The 22,132-nt window shown below is 43.9% G+C and overlaps 1 protein-coding gene across 5 annotated transcripts in view; it reads left to right on the top strand.

Annotated features, from left to right (window-relative positions):
- Positions 1-20,989, top strand: part of GPAM (glycerol-3-phosphate acyltransferase, mitochondrial) — a 63,034-nt gene extending 42,045 nt beyond the window's left edge. For all 5 annotated transcript variants that reach the window (XM_058697768.1, XM_058697764.1, XM_058697765.1 and 2 more), the window contains 13 exons: positions 611-710; positions 1,036-1,248; positions 4,470-4,583; positions 6,068-6,153; positions 7,340-7,455; positions 9,547-9,617; positions 10,425-10,689; positions 11,166-11,308; positions 12,449-12,526; positions 13,139-13,279; positions 14,849-15,038; positions 16,227-16,285; positions 16,950-20,989. In XM_058697768.1, coding sequence (XP_058553751.1) covers positions 611-710; positions 1,036-1,248; positions 4,470-4,583; positions 6,068-6,153; positions 7,340-7,455; positions 9,547-9,617; positions 10,425-10,689; positions 11,166-11,308; positions 12,449-12,526; positions 13,139-13,279; positions 14,849-15,038; positions 16,227-16,285; positions 16,950-17,066 — 1,693 coding nt within the window. In that variant the 3' untranslated portion in view covers positions 17,067-20,989. The remainder of the gene's footprint in view (positions 1-610; positions 711-1,035; positions 1,249-4,469; positions 4,584-6,067; positions 6,154-7,339; positions 7,456-9,546; positions 9,618-10,424; positions 10,690-11,165; positions 11,309-12,448; positions 12,527-13,138; positions 13,280-14,848; positions 15,039-16,226; positions 16,286-16,949) is intronic.
- Positions 20,990-22,132: the final 1,143 nt, after the last annotated feature.

Below are 22,132 nucleotides of genomic sequence, written 5' to 3'. Positions count from 1 at the left end.
AGAGACAGAGCATGAACAGGGGAGGGGCAGAGAGAGAGGGAGACACAGAATCTGAAACAGGCTCCAGGCTCTGAGCGGTCAGCACAGAGCCTGACGCGGGGCTCGAACCCACGGACCGTGAGATCATGACCTGAGCCGAAGTCGGACGCCCAACTGACCGAGCCACACAGGCGCCCCTAAACAGTACTTTCTTGAAAAAATGTCCCCATAGGAGCTTTTGTAACCTCATATTCATTTTGTAGTTCATGTGCCAGAAGCACATTTCAGGATGTCTAATGGTTGGTGCCCTGAGACCCTTGACAGGATTTTAAAATTTAGCAGTATTTCATAATCCTCTTAAAATCTGTAACACCACCTTTGCAGGGATATCGTACAGACTTCTTTTGGTTGTGAACAGACATTAATAGGGCTTCAGTACACAAAGTGATGTTCTGAAGGCTGATGAATGATGTAAGCGACCGAAACATCAGTAATATGGAAAGTGGAAAAATGTCAGCAGCTCAAACAACACGTGGTTTATATTCATATGGTGTATGTTTTGAAGTAAGTTGGAATTTAAGTATTTGTATATTTTTCTATATAAATAACTAACGCATTCTTCAATATCTAGTACCTTGATCCATAAGCTTGGGGGCTTTTTCATCCGACGAAGGCTAGATGAAACGCCAGATGGGCGGAAGGATATTCTCTATAGAGCTTTGCTCCACGGGGTATGTATGCTGTCTCAGTGTCCTTAAAGCAATTATAGTTGTTATTCCACAGTAGAAGAAAAAGAGACTTGATTGAGATTTAAAAAAAAAAAAGAATGTTGTCTGTGTAATTATTTGAGTGGTATTGTTTGGGTATGGGTTTGATGATTATTTTTGTAATCACCAAAATAGAGCTTGGAGGAGCTGGCTTGCTATTATTTACGTGAGTAAAACACTTGGTCAGTAGTGAAGTTCTAGGTTATCATTTGTTGGAAGATTTAACTTGGCTGAGCTTGTTCTAAGTGGAGCGGGCTTGATTCATGTTTACGTTCTCCTTCTGTTCCAGCATATAGTTGAACTACTTCGACAGCAGCAATTCTTAGAGATTTTTCTGGAAGGCACACGCTCTAGGAGTGGGAAAACCTCCTGTGCTCGGGCAGGACTTTTGTCAGTTGTGGTTGACACGCTGTCTACCAATACCATCCCAGACATCTTAATCATACCTGTTGGAATCTCCTACGATCGCATTATTGAAGGTCACTACAATGGCGAACAACTGGTAAGAGGATTGCCCACCCAAAAGTCTTCTTCACTTTCAAGTCTTTTGCTTTTAGAGAAGTGCTTTTGGAATTAGGAGGGTTTCTGGTACTGTTTAAAACAGGATACATGTAGAATGGGCATGGTGAGTAGCTTTCATCTTTTGTGCCCGCCTGATGGGTAGTGCTAATGTGGCGCTTCCCTGCTCTCGGAGGGAGTGGTGTGGCTAGATTCTTCAGTGCTGGCCTCTATCGTGGGATCGGGATCGGGAAATGGGAGAACACTTGGCCCCATGTTGCCATCTCTGCCTGGAGGGTTATATATATGTCGTTTTCCCCGGGGTTGTAGTTTGTGTATAAATTGTAAGTTCAGCCTGACGAAATGCTGAGATCATGTTGATAAAGCAATTTAGAATAAATTAACTTGGTAGGTGGCAGTAACTTCTTAGTAAACTTCTTATTGAAGTGAGTATAGTAAGTTGCAGAAGAATGCACAGATCATAAGCCTGTAGCTTGAATTATCCTATCCCAAAGTGAACATGCCCAAGGAATCACGCACAGCAAGGGACAATATTATTGGCCCCTAGGAGCCCCCCCTTGTGCCCCTTTCTTCACTGTCCCCTCAAGGGAAGGTAACTGTTGATCTTGACTTCTTACAGAATAGATTGGTTTTGCCTATTTTTGGACTCTTACTAAATGAAATTGTGTAGTGTGTGGTCTTCTTACTTCTGGTTTTCCTTGCTCAAGTAGGTGTTGGTGGGATTCATCCATGCTGCATATTGTTAGAGTGTGTTCATTCTCCTAGTCACATAGTATTCCGGTGTATGCGTGTACTATGGTTTATTCAGTTGAAAACAGTTTGGTTTCTAGTTTTTTGACTGTGGTCAATCTTGTATATTTCTCTTGATGAACACAGGTATGCATTTTGTTAGGTATGTACCTAGGAGTGGAAATGGTTGGGTCATAAAGTATACATATGTTCAGCTTTAGTAGATACTGAGTTTTCGAGAGTGCTCTTACCAACTTCCCATTCCTCCCGGCATTGTGAGAGTTCCAGACAGATTTTGTTTTGCTCTTGTTTAGTGTGGAAGCATGCCAGAAGCTGAAGGACACTAGATAATTAGAGGCTTTACGAATGAAGTGATGAGCTGAACTGTTACCTGAGTTTCTCTTCGGAGACCCCTCCTTGTGTATATTTGTCTGTCTTGAATGTGTGCACTACTCACCCTGTCTCATGAGGCCATATCAGAGTCCTGTGTCCCTTATATGCCTGTCATTGTGCCTTATGTAAATTAATGTTCAGGAAATGTTACTAAATGAATAATAGGGTTAAAGGCCACCGTGGGGCGGGATTTGGCATTCATTTGCCTAATGTTAGATATTTGGACGCTGGTGATCATCAGACTTCATATTAAGTGGTTTCTTTGACATCTTACTTTTCTCAGAACTGCAAACCGTTCCCCCTTCCTGTTGCACCAGTTTTATCTTTCGTTGATTTGCAGTGGTATTTTTTTTTTCTTTTTTAAGCTTTAAATTTTAGTTCCAGTACAGTTACACAGTGTTATATTAGTTTCAGGTGTACAAGATAGTGACTCAACAATTCTCCGCATTACTCAGTGCTCATTGTAAGTGCAGTCTTCACCCCCTTCACCTGTTTCCTACACCCCCAGGTTACCAGGTTACCCCCTCTGGTATCTGTTTGTTCTCTATAGTTTTGAGTCTGTTTCTTGGTTTCTCTCTCTTTTCCTTTGTTATTTGTTTGGTTTCTTGAATTCCACATATAAGTGAAATCATATGGTATTTGTGTTTCTCTGAGTGGGTTTATTTTGCTTAGCATTATACTCTCTAGTTCTCTCTCTGTCGCCGCAAATGGCAAGATTTCATACTTTTTGTGGCCGAGTAATATTCCATTGTGTATGTATGCACCACATCTGTATCCATTCATCTGTCGATGGATACTTGGGCTCCTTCCATAATTTGGCTGTTGTAAATACTGCAATAAAATAGGGGTGCGTGTATCCCTTTGAAGCCTTTTTTTTTTTTTTTTTTTTTGATTTTTGGGTAAATACCCAGTAGTGCGATTCCTGGATCATAGGGTAGTTCTGTTTTTGACTTTTTGAGGAACCTCCATACCGTTTGCCACAGTGGCTGTACCAGTTTGCATTCCCACCAGCAGTGCACGAGGGATTCTTTTTCTCCACATCCTCGCCAACACTTGTTATTTCTTGTGTTTTTGATTTTAGCCATTCTGACAGATGTGAGGTGATATCTCATTGTAGTTTTGATTTGCATTTCCCTGATGATGAGTGATGTTCAGCATTTTTTCATGTATTGGCCATCTGTAAGTCTTCTTTGGAGACTTCTCTATTCATGTCTTCTGCCCATTTTTTAATCGGATTATTTGTTTTTTCTGGTGTTAAGTTGTATCACTTCTTTGTATATTTTAACACTAACCTTTATCACATATTTTGTTTGCAAATATCTTCTCCCATTCAGTAGGACGTCTTTTAGTTTTGTTAAATGTTTCTTTTGTTATGCAAAACCTTTTATTTTGATGTAGTCCCAATAGTTTATTTTTGCTTTTTTTGCCCTTGCCTCAGGAGACCTATCTAGAAAAATGTTGCTATGGCTGATGTCAGAGAAATTACTACTTGTGCTCTCTTCAGGGATTTTTATGGTTTCAGGTCTCACATTTAGGTCTTTAATCCATTTCGAGTTTATTTTTGCGTATGGTGAAAGAATGTGGTCCGTTTTTCATTCTTTGCTTGTTGCTGTCCAGTTTTCCCAACGCCGTTTGTTGAAGAGGCTGTCTTTTTCCTATTGCATATTCCTTCCTCCTTTGTCAAAGATTAATTGACCATGTAATTGTGGGTTTATTTCTGGACTTTGTACTCTGTTCCATTGATCTATGTTTTTATTTTTGTGCCAGCACCATAGTTTGTAGTGGTGTTTTTGTGAATGGTGTGAACAGTGTACTAAATGAATTAGCGTTAAGTGTTCTGTTTTTCGTTGACCGAACTGCCTCCCCTAATGAAAGGATTACATCTTGTAGCATCTTGCGTGTTGACCATTTTCTGACAGGTCTCAGTCAATGAATACGTACTTTCCCTCTTTATTCAGTGTTGTCCTTTTCAATCAATACAAACCTCCAGTTTCCATAAAAATAACTGGTAGTTTTTGTATAGCAGAATACCCGTTAGCTTTATCTCTTATCCACACTATTCTTTTGAAAATTGGAATTTAGGGAAAACCTAAGAAGAATGAGAGCCTTTGGAGCGTAGCTAGAGGCGTTATCCGAATGTTACGAAAAAACTACGGATGTGTCAGAGTGGATTTTGCACAACCATTTTCCTTAAAGGTGAGTGTTGGGATGAGGCTCTGTTAAAGCCTTGGCGTAGCTCCGAGTCAGAAGATATGGCCTCTGCCCCTGCCTCTGTTGCCTCCTCTGTGTGTGACCTCAGTTTCTTCTCTTGTAAAATGAGGACTATGTCAAGAATGGCATTTCCTAAATTATCCCACCAAAGTATGCCTGTTGGCATGATACTAAATGTCTATCTTTGGGAAATAGCGGGGTCCGTATTTATTATTTTTTTTTAGTTCGCTGGAATTTTGCATGTTGCTTCATAATATATGTTGCTATTTTATACTATGTTCTAAAATCGCCTTTATGGAAAAATTTCAAAACCTAGCCCCTAAAGGAGGGTACAGTTGACAGTCCAGGATGATGTTCTGTTCTACTGAGTGGGATCTCGCACCCGCACATTCAAAGGGATAGTGCTGTTCTTACGGAGGAGCCTGGGGCTGGTGGGTCCCTGGGGTCCTGGCAGTTTTAAATTCCTAAGATTTTCAAGTTGGTAAAGAAGGAGAAGGATGAGTATGGAAATTGGGAGCCCAGGGGTAAGGAGCAGAAGTCCTGCTTTTTCCTTTTTCATACCTTTACTTTAAAGACTCTAACTGCCGGGCTGGATGCTTCCTGGCCTTACACGCTTTCACCTTCTAGGAGCCTTGCCATTTCTTACCATTTTGTCTTTTTCAAAACCATTGCACATCTTCCCTGTATTGTTAGGATTTGCTTTTGGATGGAGGTTCTTTTGACTATTACGTAACCCTCAGGTTGTCAGATTTCCTTTAAAAAGCATGGTTGTGTTGATTATCACTAATAGTAATAATTGGGAATGTCAGATAATTTTGTGTAGATGTGAGAAAAGTTATGAGTTTTCCTTTAACTTTTATTTATTTTTATTTTGAAATTTATTGTCAAATTGGTTTCCATACAACGCCCAGTGCTCATCCCAACAGGTGCCCTCCTCAATGCCCATCACCCACCCCACCCCCACCCCCGCATCAACCCTCAGTTTGTTCTCAGTTTTTAAGAGTCTCTTATGGTTTGGCTCTCTCCCTCTCTTTTTTTTTTTTTTCCTTTCCCCTCCCCCATGGTCTTCTGTTAAGTTTCTCAGGATCCACCTAAGAGTGAACACGTATGGTATCTGTCTTTCTCTGTATGACTTATTTCACTTAGCATCACACTCTCCAGTTCCGTCCACGTTGCTACAAAAGGCCGTATTTCATTCTTTCTCATTCCTTTAACTTTTAAATAATTGAGCTTAAGCATCACTGTCCCATCCTTTCTATCATCAGTCTTTCGGTTTTGCGCTTGCCAGCATTCTGGGGTGAGTCCACGCTTCTGAAGGTCCTTGAGTGTGGTACTTCTGTCCTGTAGCGTGGCTCATTTTATAAACTGTTCCCTTTTTACTTTTTGAAGAGCAAATTGTATTTTATGTATGTTTATGTAAGCAAGACAATGAAAGTTAATGATTGTGTTGTATTCCCCCACGGCTCCAGGAATATTTAGAAAGCCAGAGTCAGAAACCCGCATCTGCTCCCCTCTCCCTGGAGCAGGCATTGCTACCAGCCATCCTTCCTCCAAGGTGAGATTTGTGGAAATGTTGTATACTAACGAAACCAACAAGTATCTGTTGTTCCCTCCACGGCATAGAAAAATAGGTTACTTTTCTGAAGAATGTGCATGTTCTCGTTTTCACTTCCTCACTTTGAGGAACTTTTCTTTTGGTTTGATAAAGGATAGTGAAGTGATGGGTTTTCATATTAGTCTGGAGGTTTCTGATTATCTGCCTTATAAAATCTTTTTGAGTGTATGAATCGGGTAAGAGTTCCTATTTGATTTATGCTTTTGAATGTGGGAACTGAATTCCTTTTGGTAGTAGCTTAGGTTATGTCTATTGTTAGTGCACAGTATGAAAGAGTTTTCCTATGTCAGTTTTCCGGAACTCAAATTGAATTGTAACTTAGAGAAATTAAATATTAAGCCCTTCCCTTAATGTGTTCAAGTGTTGAAATTTTAGAAATGTTTCAAAATGAGGTATCGGGGGGCACCTAGGTGGCTTAGTCGGTTAAGCAGCAGACTCTTGATTTCGGCTCGGGTCACCATCTCATGGTCTGTGAGATTGAGCCCTGCGTTGGGATCTGCTCTGATAGCATGGAACCTGCTTGAGATTCTCTCTCTCTCCCTACCTCCCCCACTTGTGCGTACACGCTCGCTCTCTCTCTCTCTCTCTCTCTCAAAATAAATAAACATTTTTAAAAGATTAAAAAAAAATCAAAAATAAAATGAGGTATCAGGGCACCTGGGTGGCCCAGTCAGTTAAGCGTCTGACTCTTGATTTTGGCTCAGGTCATGATCTCACATGATCATGGGATGAAGCCCGCATGAGGCTCTGCGCTCAGTATGGAGCCTGCTTGGAATTCTCCCTCCCCCTCCCCCACTTGTGCTCTTTCTCTCTCTCAAAAAAAAAAATAACGGTAATAAAATGAGATATTTTGCTTTATGCAGTTTTTTTGACCAGCCAGTGGGTTTTGGGGGTGATGTACCAATAGACTAGTCCTAACTCAATAAAAGTCTTTTGGTCAGGAGAGTGTGTTAAACCCAATAAAGTATATTATGGAGGAAGACAATGCACAGAAATAATCTGTTGGTGGTTTAAATGTAGACTGTGTAGTGGTTGGAAGTGTCTGATACATTTACGCCTTAGTTCTAGATAGTTTGCTTATAAAAGAGTGTGGTTGTAGAGTCTAATTAAAAAAAAATCTTTTCAGACCCAGTGATGCCGCTGATGAAGGTGCAGACACATCCGTTACCGAGTCCAGAAATGCAACAGGTGAATCCTTCCGAAGAAGATTAATTGCCAATCTGGCCGAGCACATTCTCTTCAGTAAGTCCAACGCCAGACTCTTTAATCCTGCCCTGCAGACTCAGCACATGCAGGGCAGACCACACTGGTTTTGGAGACCGCTGTAGTCAGGCTGTACCTCTGGTGGCATCACCCGCTACAGGGGTGGTGATGGCAAGTTATTAGAAAGGGGATGCTGTGGACATCTGAACGAATCGAGGAAAACCTCACGCACAGCGCCTGGTAATTAGGTGCTCATGTGGTAGGTCTTCTGCTTTCTAAAAAATAGTACCGTCAGGATGATCTGTTGCCTCTTTTGCTCACGAGCTTGTTTGTTTGAACTAACTAGCAGTATGGCATCTAGTTTTAGAGTCGCGTGTCCCTTTGCCTGCTGACCCCGTGCTTATTTTCACCCAGCAGATATCGAGGGGCCGTTATGTATGTGTAAAGCTTTGTTTTCGCTGTGGGGAATACAAACTGAATAATTAGCAGTTCTATACGAGTTTGTGCTGCTCCTGGTGGCATAGTTGTGCACAAATAATTCAAGTGGGAGTGAGCCGGGGTAGAGAGAGTGGGGGTACAGAATCGGCCTCCTCTAAGCCCCAAGTGGTGACGTGTGTCATGTTGTAGAATCTGCTTGACCGTCCTGTGGCACGCAGTGCTGTGGTCCCTTAGTGCACAGCCCAGGTGGGCTGTCCCTGCCCTTCCCTGAGCCTCACCGCGAGTCAGGCCAGACTCTCAGCCCCTCCTGGTGGCGCCACCGTGGGGGCTTCCTCGCCCAGCCTCGCTCCTGCCCTGCTGCTTCACACAAGGGCGAGGGCGGAGTCTCCTTTCTTAAGCTCCCGTCTGTGTCTCTCTCCTGCTTAAGTTCCGTGTGCTCAAAATAATACGTCCATAATGTTGGGAAGTTGGGAGATAAAGATAAAACCCACTGCCCAGATAACCAGGGATGTTGCCATCTGGTCTTTAAAAGTATTTTTTACAGGTTTATATAGTGCTGTTTTCCAGTTGTAACACAAATATTTATGTTTTTAAAAAACTTGACAAATATTCTTTTTAATGGCAATAAATATGGTACTTGGTACGTTGTTTTTCAAACACTGGAGATAACACTGTGAGTGGCGTATTCGTGAATTCGTTAGAATGTTCACAAGCGGTGTGTTTATTTCGGAATATTCCATAGATACTTATTTGACTTATTATAATTTTCTACGAACTCAGAGTACTGGGTTAGGGGCCATAGTAACTCTCAGATACACTTGTGTCCTCTCCCTCCCTCCCTCTGACCTGGAAGGTTGATCATGCACCCTCAGTCCAGTGCACGCGGCACATTTCATCTTAGCAGTGCGGAAGCTGTGGCATGGGGGTGGAAGCGATTTCCCCCAAGTTATGAAATTAGTGTAGGAATTAGGATTTGAGCCCAAATTTTCTGACTTCAAGCCTACTACCCTCTTCTCCCACTGCACCTTTCTTTTACTGTGATGGTGAATCTGCCTGCACCAGGAGAGCAGGAGGCACAGTTCTCGTGGACTGTAGCTGGGAACAAGTCCAGAAACACGCAAGTGCGATGCCCCATAGAACCACCACAACAGGCGTATAATTTGGGTCTTGGTATTTCCCTAAAGGTGTCTCTCAGTCATTCAGTAACAAAGTTCCACTGGCCTGTTTGGAAGGTGGAGCCATCTTAGGCTAGTTTCTGTTATAATAGTGATCTCTAGTGAGATTCTGTGGGCCCAGAACATGGTATAATGTTGTAATTTCCCTTCAGTAAATCATAGTTCCGGGAAATGTGGTAGATGCGGAGGTATTTAGAGTTTTAAATACTGCTGTTTGAGGTTTAGGTACTTTGAGGGGCACCGGGGTGGCTTAGTTGGTTAAGTGCCCGACTCTTGATTACAGCTCGGGTTATGATCTCATGGTTTGTGGGATCGATCCCCGTGTCAGGCTCCATGCTGACAGTACAGAGCCTGCTTGGGATTCCTTCTCTCCCTCTCTCTCTCTGCCCCTCCCCTGCTCGCTCATGCTCTTTCTGTCTCTCTCTCTTTGAAAATAAATAAAAGATTTAGGTACTTTTAGAAACTTCCAGCTATATTAAAAGAGAAGGGAACCTAAAGGTTTGTGTTTGCCTTCCAGCTGCTAGCAAGTCCTGTGCCATTATGTCAACACACATCGTGGCCTGCCTGCTCCTCTACAGACACAGGCAGGTATGTCTGCAGTGTTACTGGAGTTGAGAAAGCACGAGAAGGCTTGGGCAGCTGTCCAGATACTCGCTCGCTAATAGGTTTGGCCCAGTTCCGGCTTGTGCTCGTGAGATACACAGTAAAATAAGCTAAGCAGCCTGCCCACAGGAGCTTACAACTCTGATGGAGAAAGTCCATGTGAAAAGAAACCTCAGAGACTGCATGATATATGTGGCAGTAAGACATGCCTTGAGTAATACAGTTCACGTAAATAAGGCATATCGTGTTGATGTGCAGTAAGTGTTCTGACAGCTGACGGTTTCCAAGCTATTTGATTTGTATTTAGGACCATCTTCCCTTAATGCGTCTGTCTAAGCCCTGTGATGGGAGAGTGTGTCTGTCCCATTCACAGTCATTTCTCAACACCAAACATAGTGCCTGTGTGTGTGTGTGTGTGTGTGTGTGTGTATACACATATGCACCAAATAAGTAGTTGTCAGATAAATATTTAAAATGAGGGAAATTACTGCTAAGAAATAAGCACTTCTTACTTTTAGATGGCTGCTGCTTCCCTTTGTCACCTTATATGCTCCTATCACGTGTGGTGGCCAGAGTGTTCTCTGGATGTGAATATCTTGGCTTGCTGGAGGACCGGCCTTTTCACCAGTTTTCTGGCCACCTGTGCACTGATATTCTGGCCCTTTTCCTGTATGTGCCAACAGCAGGCTGCAGGAAAGCCAAGGCAAGGAGAAAACTCCTCAGAATGGCCTCATGGCCTTTTGGGATGTAGGTTTTCCACTGTTGTGAGACCATTTCTGTCTGTTTCTCTAGGGAATTGATCTCTCCACATTGGTGGAGGACTTCTTTGTGATGAAGGAGGAGGTCCTGGCTCGAGATTTTGACCTGGGGTTCTCAGGAAACTCCGAAGATGTAGTTATGCACGCCATCCAGCTGCTGGGAAATTGTGTCACGATCACTCACACCAGCAGGAATGATGAGTTTTTTATTACTCCTAGCACAACTGTCCCGTCAGTCTTTGAACTCAACTTCTACAGCAACGGGGTACTCCACGTCTTCATCATGGAGGCCATCATAGGTATGGCCTGCCCCGGGGTACCCTCATGGGCAGCAAAAGGGCCTAAAGCACAGAGTGGTGTTGATTTGGATGGTAGCCCCTTGTTTAAGGGAATGTGTTGCTGTATTTTCAGTTTTCAAATAAAAATAGAATCTGTATCACTATAGCTTATTCTTACATTTATCAGCAAGTAGTTACTGAATTACTGTTTGCATAGTATACTTATTACTGAGGAGGAGAGGGAACATGTTTTGCTCTCAGGAGCTGGAAACGTGACTGAGACAGCACTACACGTAGCAGTAAAATGAGTGTAGGGCGCTCAGTTGCGATCAAGAGGGGGCAGAGGAGAAGGAGAGCAGGAGGGTTGGAAGTGCCTGAGGAACGTGTTTGATGGAGTTGGGATCCCATGGAATCATGAGCCCTGGATCCTGAAGGGATTTATGGAAATTCTTGGAGCTGTAAGGCTGTTGGCTTCATTGACGCATCTCTTTCCTTAGCTTGCAGCCTTTATGCGGTTCTGCACAAGAGGGGCTCCGGAGGGCCTGCCGGAACGTCCCCTAACTTGATCAGCCAGGAGCAGCTCGTGCGGAAGGCCGCCAGCCTGTGCTATTTGCTCTCTAATGAAGGCACCATAGCTCTTGTAAGTGAAGAGTCCTTCGTGTTGCCTGTTCTTTTTCTTGAGCATTTTTGTGAAAACACGAGCCACCTTTGTGTTTTTGTCTCAGAGGCTGTTTGGTCTGTTGTTAAAGCTGTACGCTCTACTCCTGGGTCTCAGTGACCATCCGGTCAACATGTTGTGTACTATCTTTGTTTGCTATTGGGGTCACTGCTCCAGTGAACCCTTCATGCAGCTGGGAGGCATGATAGGACAGATGGCTCAACATTCTCCATCAGTCAGATCCAAAGTTACTGAGCTCTTATTGTACATAAGGCACTGGGTCAGAGGTTTGTAAATTATCAACATGCCCAGAAGATAAGAGCTAGAAACAGTCTTAAAAATCATCTTTGCAAGCCCTTGTCATTTTACAAATGGGAAAACTAAGACCCAGCAGTACTGATGAGCATTTATGTTCTATTCAGGCACTTCTAGACGTTCACAATGAGACATACATATTAGGCAATAGATTCTGTTTCCTCAAAATCATCAACAAAAAGAACTTGTATTCTATTTAAAGTCTAATACTCTTTCCCACTCATTTGAACGTGTCCTGGAACATTTATGAGTACATGTATTGTGAGTACAGCCCTCCTCCATAGCAGCATTATTTGTGTGTGGTATGTTGTCGTCCTGTTGGGGAATCTGTTTTGCATGAACTTTGGACAGCAGGATGGAATGGGGTAGGTAAAGCTCCCAGGATTGACCTTGTCCTTTTCCTGAGTCATTTTTGAGCTATTTGAGTATTGTCTTTCCTCATCTACCACTTTTATGTACAATATTTACTGTGAGGTAGCATTTGCAGAGAAATTGTCTCAGAAAGAAAAAGAAATAGGTGGTAGGGCCCGACAGGCAGTCCTGATGAGGACTTGCTCCCCTGCGGGAGATGCTGAGCTCAGGGCACCCTTTGCACGTGGTGGCACCCTGGGTGCTCTGACAGAACGAGGGCTCTTCATGGGCTTTGCCTTTGACCAGGCATTTAGCGAGAGGGTGGGCAACGGGGATCTTAGGGCTTCCCAGTGGCGTGAGGGGGTTGATATGGAAGCATTTGGCAGTCACCTTGTCCCGTGTTTCTGTCTTTAGAAAAGTCGGCGACATTTGTATTTAAATGCCTTTTCTTTTCAGCCCTGCCAGACATTTTACCAGATTTGCCACGAGACAGTAGGAAGGTTTATCCAGTATGGCATTCTCACAGTGGCAGAGGTGAGAGGTGGCTTTGCTTTATTCGCCTTTGCTTAGGTTCTCACTCTTCCTTCTCTTTCCTCCCGATTATTTTAAGTAATGTTACAGGCAGTTATTTCAGCCAGTAATCACATTTGGTATATAGTCAAGCCCACATGAAAAGAAAAGTAAGGATAGGGAGAGCAAATGTCTTTGGGGATTGTTTTTAATACTTCGGTTTCTTTTGTGTCACTGGTCTTGTCCGGAACCCATTGTGACTTGATTCTGTGATACCCAGAAGTTTTCATTCCAAGATGAGATGTTTTATATATCAGTGCTTGTGGTTTGCACGCACGCGTTTTTCTCTTTTGAGATTTTAAGTTTTGTAGATTTAGGACAGCAAGTACGGCCTGGGAAAGTAGATACCAATTTAGAGGAGGTGGGGGTATTATTATTTGCTCTGTCTGGTAGCTTCCCCCGCTGCCTCTTTCTTGTTTCCTTCCCTGCTCTCTCCCAAGTGATTCCGAGTTTGGAGAGGGAGGTGCTCTGTGGATGCTGTGAGGGGCAGTGAGAGAGGATACTTTGCTGTCCAGCCAGGCAGATGTCTGTGTGCCTGCGCATATTTATTTCCTGTTGGTCATCTCTTTGGCATAGCAAGATGACCAAGAAGATACTAGTCCTGGTCTCGCTGAGCAGCAGTGGGACAAGAAGCTTCCGGAGCCTTTGTCTTGGAGAAGCGATGAAGAAGATGAAGACAGTGATTTTGGTGAGGAGCAGCGAGATTGCTACCTGAAGGTACTTCGGTGAAGAATTCTGGTGGACGTTACACTGAAGAGTTGGGGTTTATGTTGCCCTTAGTTAGTGAGGATCTTATAAACGGGACTCAGGTGGCTTATTCCTATCTCCAGCACCCATAAACCAGCCACAGTGCTTTCTGCCTGGTAAAGATACTCAAATGTTTGAGGTGAATGAATACCCCCCAGTGGTTCAGTTTGGGTGTAGGCAATGGAAAAGGACACAGAAGTGCAAATTCGGGAAGATGAACGTCGGGAAGGAGACCTGTCACAGCCCTGTCATCAGAATGCACAGGTGCAAATGTGTTTCCCTACACTTACGCTCACTCCTGAAGAGGGAGGACTTTGACTCAGTCATCAGTAAAGCCAGGCAGTGCCCAGAGTTGGGGAGGGATTTCTATTTGGCTGTCACTGGCCGGTGACTCTTTCTGAGTCATTCTCAGTCTTGCCAACCCTCCCAGAATTTCATACATTGAGGTCTTTGCCTTCAGTTAAAACAAATCCAGATCATCATAGGAGAAAATTTAGATTTCTAAGAGGTTGATTGTCTCTGGTTTGTAATTTTATAAGTTGATGACCCATGTTTTTCTGAGTATTTTAAGTGGATTACTCTTTAAAAAATTTTTTTTAATGTTTATTCTTGAAAGAGAGAGAGAGACTGAACGTGAGCAGAGGAGGGGCAGAGAGAGGGGGAGACACAGAATCCAAAGCAGGCTCCAGGCTCTGAGCTGTCGGCACAGAGCCCAACGCAGGGCTCGAACTCATGAACTGCAAGATCATGACCTGAGCCAGAGTCAGCTGCATAACCAGCTGAGCCACCCAGGCGGCCTGGCACTAAGCAGTTTACTCTTTTTGTAGTGGTATGATACCTCCAATTTACACACACATACACACACACACACACACACACCCACACCCACAGACTCAGGAGGTGTAGCTTTTGGAGAGTCGAAATGACCTTTAGGAGTTTTTCCATTTTGAGTGTTCATGGTTTTAAGAGGGGGAGTGGTCTTACCTCGGCACTGCAAGGGGCTTATCCGAGCTGGCCTGTTAGGGGTGGGTGCAGTGAGAGCCCCGTCTGCCACACGCACCTGACCACTGTCATCCCCACTGTGTCACCATGTGGGCCCGAGGCCACTTAGTGGTGGCAGCCAGTGCAGGCTGGGAAGGACCGAGGTGACCTTGGTGGTCTTGCCAGGTGCCTTCTTTCACACTCGAGCGCTGTGGAGCTGGGCTTCGAACCCTGGAGGGCCCAGCTTTGGGACCGGCTATTTTCAGTGATGGCAAAATGTCATAATTCTGTCATTTAAGTATGACCGGTTCTTCCAGGCAGCTGCTTAGGGAATGTAAATCTCAAGTACTGCAGGAAAGAGGACTGTCGTGAAGAACCATTTCACATCCGGAGTCCTTTCCGGCAGAGGGTCTGTGCCCCCGGAGTGGCAGGCTGCTTCTGGGGGCTGACTAGTGAGAGGCCGCCGTCTCAGTTGCCGCCTCTCAGGAGGCCCCTGTGTCCGCGCGCTTGCTTCTTCTCTCCCGCCGGTGACCGCACGGCCCGCTCTCGCACTCCCAGGTGAGCCAGTCCGAGGAGCACCAGCAGTTCATCACCTTCCTGCAGAGGCTGCTGGGGCCCCTGCTGGAGGCCTACAGCTCCGCCGCTATCTTCATCCACAACTTCGCCGGCCCGGTTCCGGAGCCAGAGTATCTGCAGAAGTTGCACAAATACCTGATCGCCAGGACGGAAAGAAGCGTCGCTGTGTATGGTATGTGCGTCGCCGCCGTGGCTTCTTTTAAAAGCTGTGCCTCTTTCGGTTATGGGAATCTGCTAATTGTAGACAGTTAGGAAAAATTGCACACTTAAGCTGACCTCCGACTTCATAGACTCCTGCTAGTGTCCGTTTTTGTACGTTATATAAACGGAATGATACAGTTACATAGTCTTATGTCCGGCTTTTTTCACCTGACCTCGTAAGTGAGGTTCGTACATGTTAGTGCGTGTGGGCGGTTGTTCATTCTGTTGCCTTATAGTACTCCACCATATAAATACTTCTTGCATGTGATTTCTGTCCATCATCGATGGATAGTTGGGTCGTCTGCACTTCGGAGCTACTCTGACAGGTGCCACTGTGAATGTGTCCTACGTCCTGGGCAAACACACGCCCACTTGTACACTGGGTGCATCTAGCAGTCGTCTGGCAGCTTCAGTAAGCACTGCGGGTGACTCCTGGGTGGTCGTGCCCATTTGCACTCCAGCAGCCGCGTGTTTCCAGGGCTCCACGCCCGGCCGACATTCGCTGTATAAGAAGTGTGATCTGGTGGGAATAGTGTTTTATATAGTTAACGGCTTAGGACTGACACTGCTTGGAATCGATACTTTCTAGAGCCAGAAGGGATCTAGAGAGGATTTCTCTCTAGGCATCTCTCTCTGTCTCTCCATATCCATATAGATGAATATATAGAGATAGAGCCACCCACTTAATAGATGAGGAAACTATCGTAGATCACATAGCTTAGTTAATGGGCAAACCCGGGTCCAGAATTCTCTTCTTCTAACCCCTAGATTTGTGCCCATTCTGGTTCCACTGATGTGAGCATCGTCTGTGCGTCAATGTGCAGTTTAACAGAATTTCTACACCCTGTCTTGGTTGCCTCTCTCAAGAACCTTTCAAGATGGTTGTTGGTGTTTCTTCTTCTTTTCCATTTCTCTCTCGTTTCCTCCCTCCCTCCCTCTCTCTTTCTTCTTGCTGTTTTTTCCTTAAAAGATGACAGAGCAAGTTTAAGGAAACAGCAGATCCTTTGAGACCTCACGGGTTGCAGTAGCAGAAATGGAGCCTGGCCCCAGTCTGCTGATGTGCGCAAGGCCTCCGGCACCTCCCACGCTTTCTTACTGTGGATGTTGGCATTTTTGTGTTTGCTGAACTTTTTGACAAGGTCTTATCCTGTCTCTACAGCTGAGAGTGCCACTTACTGCCTTGTGAAGAATGCTGTGAAAATGTTCAAGGATATTGGGGTGAGTGCCCACCACTTACAGTACAAAGTTGTGTCTTCTCTTTCCGCCCAGATCTAGTCTATCTGAGCCACCTTTGTTTGGGGTGGGCCCTGAGAAAAGCAGTTTCTGCTGGACTAATCATGACAGCGTTTCTGGGGATTGAGAGAGGGCAGGTTATGCTGAAGGTGAGGCCCATCAGTACAGATTTATTTGGATGTTCCAGAACTTTGCTGATTTTCTTCTTCATCCCCAAACCGTTTGCATACAACAGGTGTTGGGGTGTTTCAAGCTGCTAGTACAGTTTTGGTAGGGATGTTATTGAAGCCATAGGATTTTCAGTTGTTGTGTTTTTGCTGGTATTGCCAGAAGTATTGTCCAGTGTACTTTACCTTGCTGTGGGACATGAGTTCCATGGAGGTACTGATAGCCTTTGTAAGGGACTTATTTGTGACTTTATTCTAACACAAATTTTAAAGTATACTGATTGGACTCTGCCCAAGAACACCACACCCACGTCCATAACCTCCACACCCCGTACTCGTAAAAACCCACATGCACATTTGCTTAAAGCCAGGATATGATTTTATGTGCCTTCCTGCCTCTCAGGGTTTAGGACACAGGTCAGGGTTGGTGCCAGAAATGTCTCCTTTCTTCGGTTTGTCCTTAATTTCAACTTTCTCTCTAGGTTTTCAAAGAGACCAAACAAAAGAGAGTGTCTGTTTTAGAACTCAGCAGCACGTTTCTACCTCAGTGCAACCGGCAAAAACTCCTAGAATACATTCTGAGCTTCGTGGTGCTGTAGGTGACTCCTGGCCCCGTGGCGAGTGAAGGGAGTGGGGCACGTCCCTCGTGGGCTCCAGCCTCTGGCTCGAGAGTTGAAGGCGCCGGCGTGTGGTCAGGCCTGACCTGTCCTGATGTGACCTGCAGGAACACAAGTGCCTTCCCCTCCGCGGGCCTGTGGTTCTCCCACCCTGAGATGACACAGCAGCCCCCGTGCAGGTGACACTGGGGCCTCCGCCTCTGCTTGCAAATCGTCGGTAGATGACACAATGAGATATCAAAAAATCATCTTGGAGTCTATTAGAGAGTCACCTTTAAGCATAACTGTTAAGAACTAATTCCTGTGATGGGCACAAAAACATAGATTCATTCTAGAACCGAATCTTGTATAGTGTACCTAATACTGTTGGATAATTCGTCGGTATATTTTCTGATTAATGGTTAATGCTTCCTTTAAACATGATCGGGTCATCCATTCACTGTGTGTGGTTTTGTTTTGTTTTGTTTTGTTTTGTTTTTCTAGTTTTATCTTTGTCAATAGTAGCTAAATTTTAAAGGGGACACCTTTCATCCCAAAGTGCTTTACAAATGAACGGGCTGATCTGTATCACACCCAGGTATCACTGTGCTGTCCTTTGCAGTCAGATTTAGAAAGTGTTTTAAGAACTACATGAAAACATGAGGTTAGGTCAGAAATAGAGCTAATGTGATCAAATAGTTAACATCAGGAAGTAAATTTGGCTGGCAAAATTCAAGGTAAACTTTGCCAGAACACTGACTTTGAACACTTCTGCCCATATAAAAAGTGCCATTGAGTTTTAAATGACCAGCAAGTATTTAGGAACAAGTCCTGTTTTATTTCTGCACTGTTTCCCACCGCTCTTGGCACCTGCCTCTCAACAGGTGCAGCTACTTCTTAGAGATCTTTCCGCTAAATAGCACCTGGCCTAACTTGATTAGCTTGGTCTGATGGACTGTGATAGTGTTAAGTATCGGGGCTCTAGGCTGCCGACCCGGGGCTCTCATGTATTGCGTACAGGTTGTGCACTGCCCCAGTCCAGGTGACTGGTACCCACTCAGGCTGTGTGGTATACAGCATGTGGTGGCCCCCTCGACAGGCAAATGGTTGAAGGCATTTATGGAGTTTTAGCTGCGAGGAAAAATGATGGGTTTTTAAAAACGTATATGGGCTAATATGCCGAAACCCTGAGGCCACATAGTGGCAAACTATGATGAAAAATTGCTCGTAATGGGTAGGTGCCTTCTTATGAGCAGGAGCATAATTATTTGTTGTAGTGATGGTGTGGATTTCATAAAGATCATGTGATATTAAAACATTTTCTAACAGCTTATTGTTCTTTCTGTTCATGGTATTATGGAATTAGGAATTTTTCCTGATGAATATGGCATATAGTCTTTGAATTTAAAGGTACTGAGAATTAAGTTTGTACTTTTATAAGCTTGGACTTTAAACACTAACAGTATCTCATGAATATCCCGTGCGTGTCGGGAGAGGGAAGGGTACTTACTGGTTGGTATTTCACAGTGTACGAAATAGCTCGTTTGAAACTCCTAGCAATAACGCTGTGCCGTTGCGATCTTTTTCCAGTCTTCTCAAATTCCACGTTTAAAATATGTTCGTTCTTTGTAGGAACTCATGTACCCTTAAGCCATCGTCAGTGTTGTAGCGGCTCTGGTGCGGAGCGGGCTCTTCACCTTGTAGCACTCCATTTTACTAACCCGGAGAGAGGAACGTGTCTTCTTTTGGCTGGAGCTGTGCACATGGGGAACACCCACGGAGGCTGTCTTATTCCCCGTGAGTGGCCCTTTTCTAGGCAGGCAGTCATTGAACTCATCTCTCTCATTCCCCTTCTAAATTATAGATCAAGGATTACTCAGGCTGTCTCTTAGTTACCTGGAGGGTCAAGGTTGGGACTGACCGTGAGTGGAATCGGCTGCACTGCCTGTGACTTCTGCTAAGAGCTCCCGCCATGCCCGCCCAAGCAGGAAACAATGGCTTCTCTGGCTTCATTTCCCTTTTCAGTTGGTTTGTCTTCTAGAAATCTAATCAGATGCTTTGGGGAATGCAACGTATGATTTGCTAGCTCTCTTGCAACTTAACTCACTGTGAGAATAAATATGCATGCTTTTTGTAATTAAGTGGTGCTTTGAAAACCTTTTTTAAGGAAGAAAAATCTCAACCAAAGTTATGCTCATCCACACAAGCTGACCCTGAGTTAATTTTAGCACAACTCATTCTTCAGTGCCTCATTACTGAAAACAACATACATCATCACAGTAAAGCTTCCAGATTAGCACTGTTTTGCTTAAAGATTTATTCTCACTGTTTTCCAAAAGCGAATGGCTTCCATGTAAGAATAAACAAACTAGGTGCTTGTAAATAATTTATTACAGTTTACTCTATTGCATTTCTGTAAACCTGAAATGCATGCCCTCCAGGGGAAGACTGTGAGTCAAATTAAAAAACAAAATCCAATAACAAGCAATACGAAACTGCACGCTTTCAAATTACCAATGTCCTAAGTGATTTCAGAAAAGGGGAAGGAATTTCTGCTCCCTTAGCTTTGAAGAAAAACAAAGGGAAGGCACTAGTGTGAACCGTGTAGCACTAGTAACAGAGAAAGTATTCCGAATCTTCCTTCTCGGATTTATCGTCTCTGGAAGTCAGAGAGGTGAGCGGATTGCAATGAATGTAAACTCAGATTGTGGAACTTGCGGTCCCCCAAAGGGGAAAAGCACATCCCGTGGTTCTCCATGTAATCTGAGTGCGCTGTGAGATGCTCATTGGTGTTTTGTAGAAGTGTTGCTGGGTAAAATAAAAGTGTACGTGAATCCTCTTTTTTTTTTTTTTTTTTTTAGAAACTCATGGTTTGCTCTAGTGTAGCAAGGGCTCAGGGTGTGCCGGTCCCAAGCCTGTTTAACCCAGCATTTCCAAACTATTGTGACCCCAGGATCTTTTTCAAAACCGCTTTACACGCTACGAACCTCCACGAAGCCATGGAAAACATTTTGGGAAGCACTACGTTAAACAGTAACAGCAGGGAGGCAGAATTTGCATGCATTTTGTATAATCTAATGTTCTAGTTAATGGGTGTACATTTCCTCCCCTGGAGACAATAAGCACAGAAAACTGTAATATAGGTAGTCTGATATCTTTCCTTTGATGGAAAGATCAGCTGTCAATGATCCTGGGTTTTTCCCTAAAAGTAGCAAAATTAACACAAGGATTAACTGGGGTAAATAATGAAGATTTTAATTCAGATCTAGAAGAAAATATTGCACAACTGAATGCAGATTTTTATCCACAGATAGTTCTAGTGTTTAGAAATGATAAGACCTATATCACTGAAGTTTATAAGACCTAATTTGGATGTAAATCTGTTTTTTAAAACACTCTTTTTAGGAACTTGAGACTTGGCATCTGGCATTCTAGTTTAATACAAACTAATGATCGCATTTGGAAGAATTTTGCCTTTATTTCTAAACATCTAAAGCTCTGAAATGCCTTGATGGAAGGTGTTATTTTCCTGTTGTACAAAGAAATGTTAAATTGTTGTAAAAAGGCTTACTATAAAGTACTGTGAAATAATACTATGTGATTTTGTGAACGAAACTTATTTGGAAACGTTGATTGATTTTTATGCCTGTTAATGTATTGTCAGAAGCACAGAAGTGTAGTTTTGTTTTAATAAACCAAAAAATGAATATATTCTTGATATCTCAAATTTGTAGTTGAAAGTTCCCTAATAGGTTATTATACCATTGCTCTTGTTGGACTTTATACATAGGACTTTAATAAAATGTTCATAGGAAATAGCCTTGCATAAATTTATGGACCCCCAGTGGGTGGTTTTTATCACTGACCCAGAGCTCTTCAAATTTGATCAAGCTTTTTATCTCCTTAATAAATATTCGTATCACAGAGATCTACTTTGAGTTTCTGTAAAGATTCCTTTAAACCTGGTGCTTCTGTCATATCTTTCTGTACTGAAGTGTTAGGTTTTTTTCCACTAGTTCATAATAGTTGCTCAGAAATTACTTTTTTGACAAGTAAGGCAAGTATTTTCTTAGAGCACTATTTTCTGTGGATCCTTCGAAAGCCTTCAAATGCAGCCTTCTCGAGAGTGCACCCTCCAGAAAGGGTGGCGGCCACATGCCTGGACCATGCCGTCCATGCCCTTTGGGTCCATGACATGTCTGTGACCCTGACACCCCAGACCACGAACCCTGCTCTCCACCAGACCCTCTATCTGAACTTGGTACTTTGTCCCCTCTGATTTGCTTTGGAAGGTTCTTGCCAGGACTATATTCTTGCCCTCTGGTGCGTTCATTCTTTGCATTGGCAACTTTCTTGCTGCCGCCCGACGTGACCTTCCCCTTATCATACAAAGTTCCATTTTTTACAACAACTTACTCTAAATGGACGTTAATTGAAGTCTCATCTCTTAATGTTCAGTTCTGTGCTCACTCATTTTAGTCCTGTTTATTCCCCCTTTTCACACCTTGCAGTCTGTCCTCACACCCATCTAGTAAAATTCTAATGTCCCTCCTTGACGAATACAAAGTCATTTTCCTACTTGTCCGCAGCATGTGTGGTGGTGTCCCTGCCACAGCCTGTCCTCTCACTGAGATGCTCTCTTGTTCTTCCAGTTTCCCTGGCCCTCTGGTCTTCTGTCTCTTCAGGATTCCACCCTTCACCTCTTCCTTGCCTCCCACCCTTTATCAGATGGTCCTGGTATTGTTTCGGGAACCTCTGAGTTAAAAAAAAAAAAAGCGAATTTTGTCCGAAATTTTTATTTGTTTTTTTAATCTGAAAGCACCTGGTTTTTACATGGTGGTGCGACAAACTGTGTGGATGGCGAACACGGCTTCCCAGGACCGCGTAGATCTTGGCAGCTGCCAGTTCACGCCTTCTGGCCTGGCCGAAAGCAGTTACGAAAGCACCAGTTCCAGAGGCCCCTTCCAAGAGCCAGAGGGCGATCCATTGTTGGGAGAAGGTTGACCTTGCTCCTCTGAGTTTGGCAGGGATGAAGTCTCAAACCAAGGCTTTGATGATGACCACTGGCT

Source organism: Neofelis nebulosa, chromosome 13 (assembly GCF_028018385.1).
Source record: "Neofelis nebulosa isolate mNeoNeb1 chromosome 13, mNeoNeb1.pri, whole genome shotgun sequence".
Classification (NCBI taxonomy): Eukaryota; Metazoa; Chordata; class Mammalia; order Carnivora; family Felidae; genus Neofelis; species Neofelis nebulosa.
Note: the sequence above shows the minus strand (reverse complement) of the source record. Positions and strands in the feature narration are given on the sequence as shown.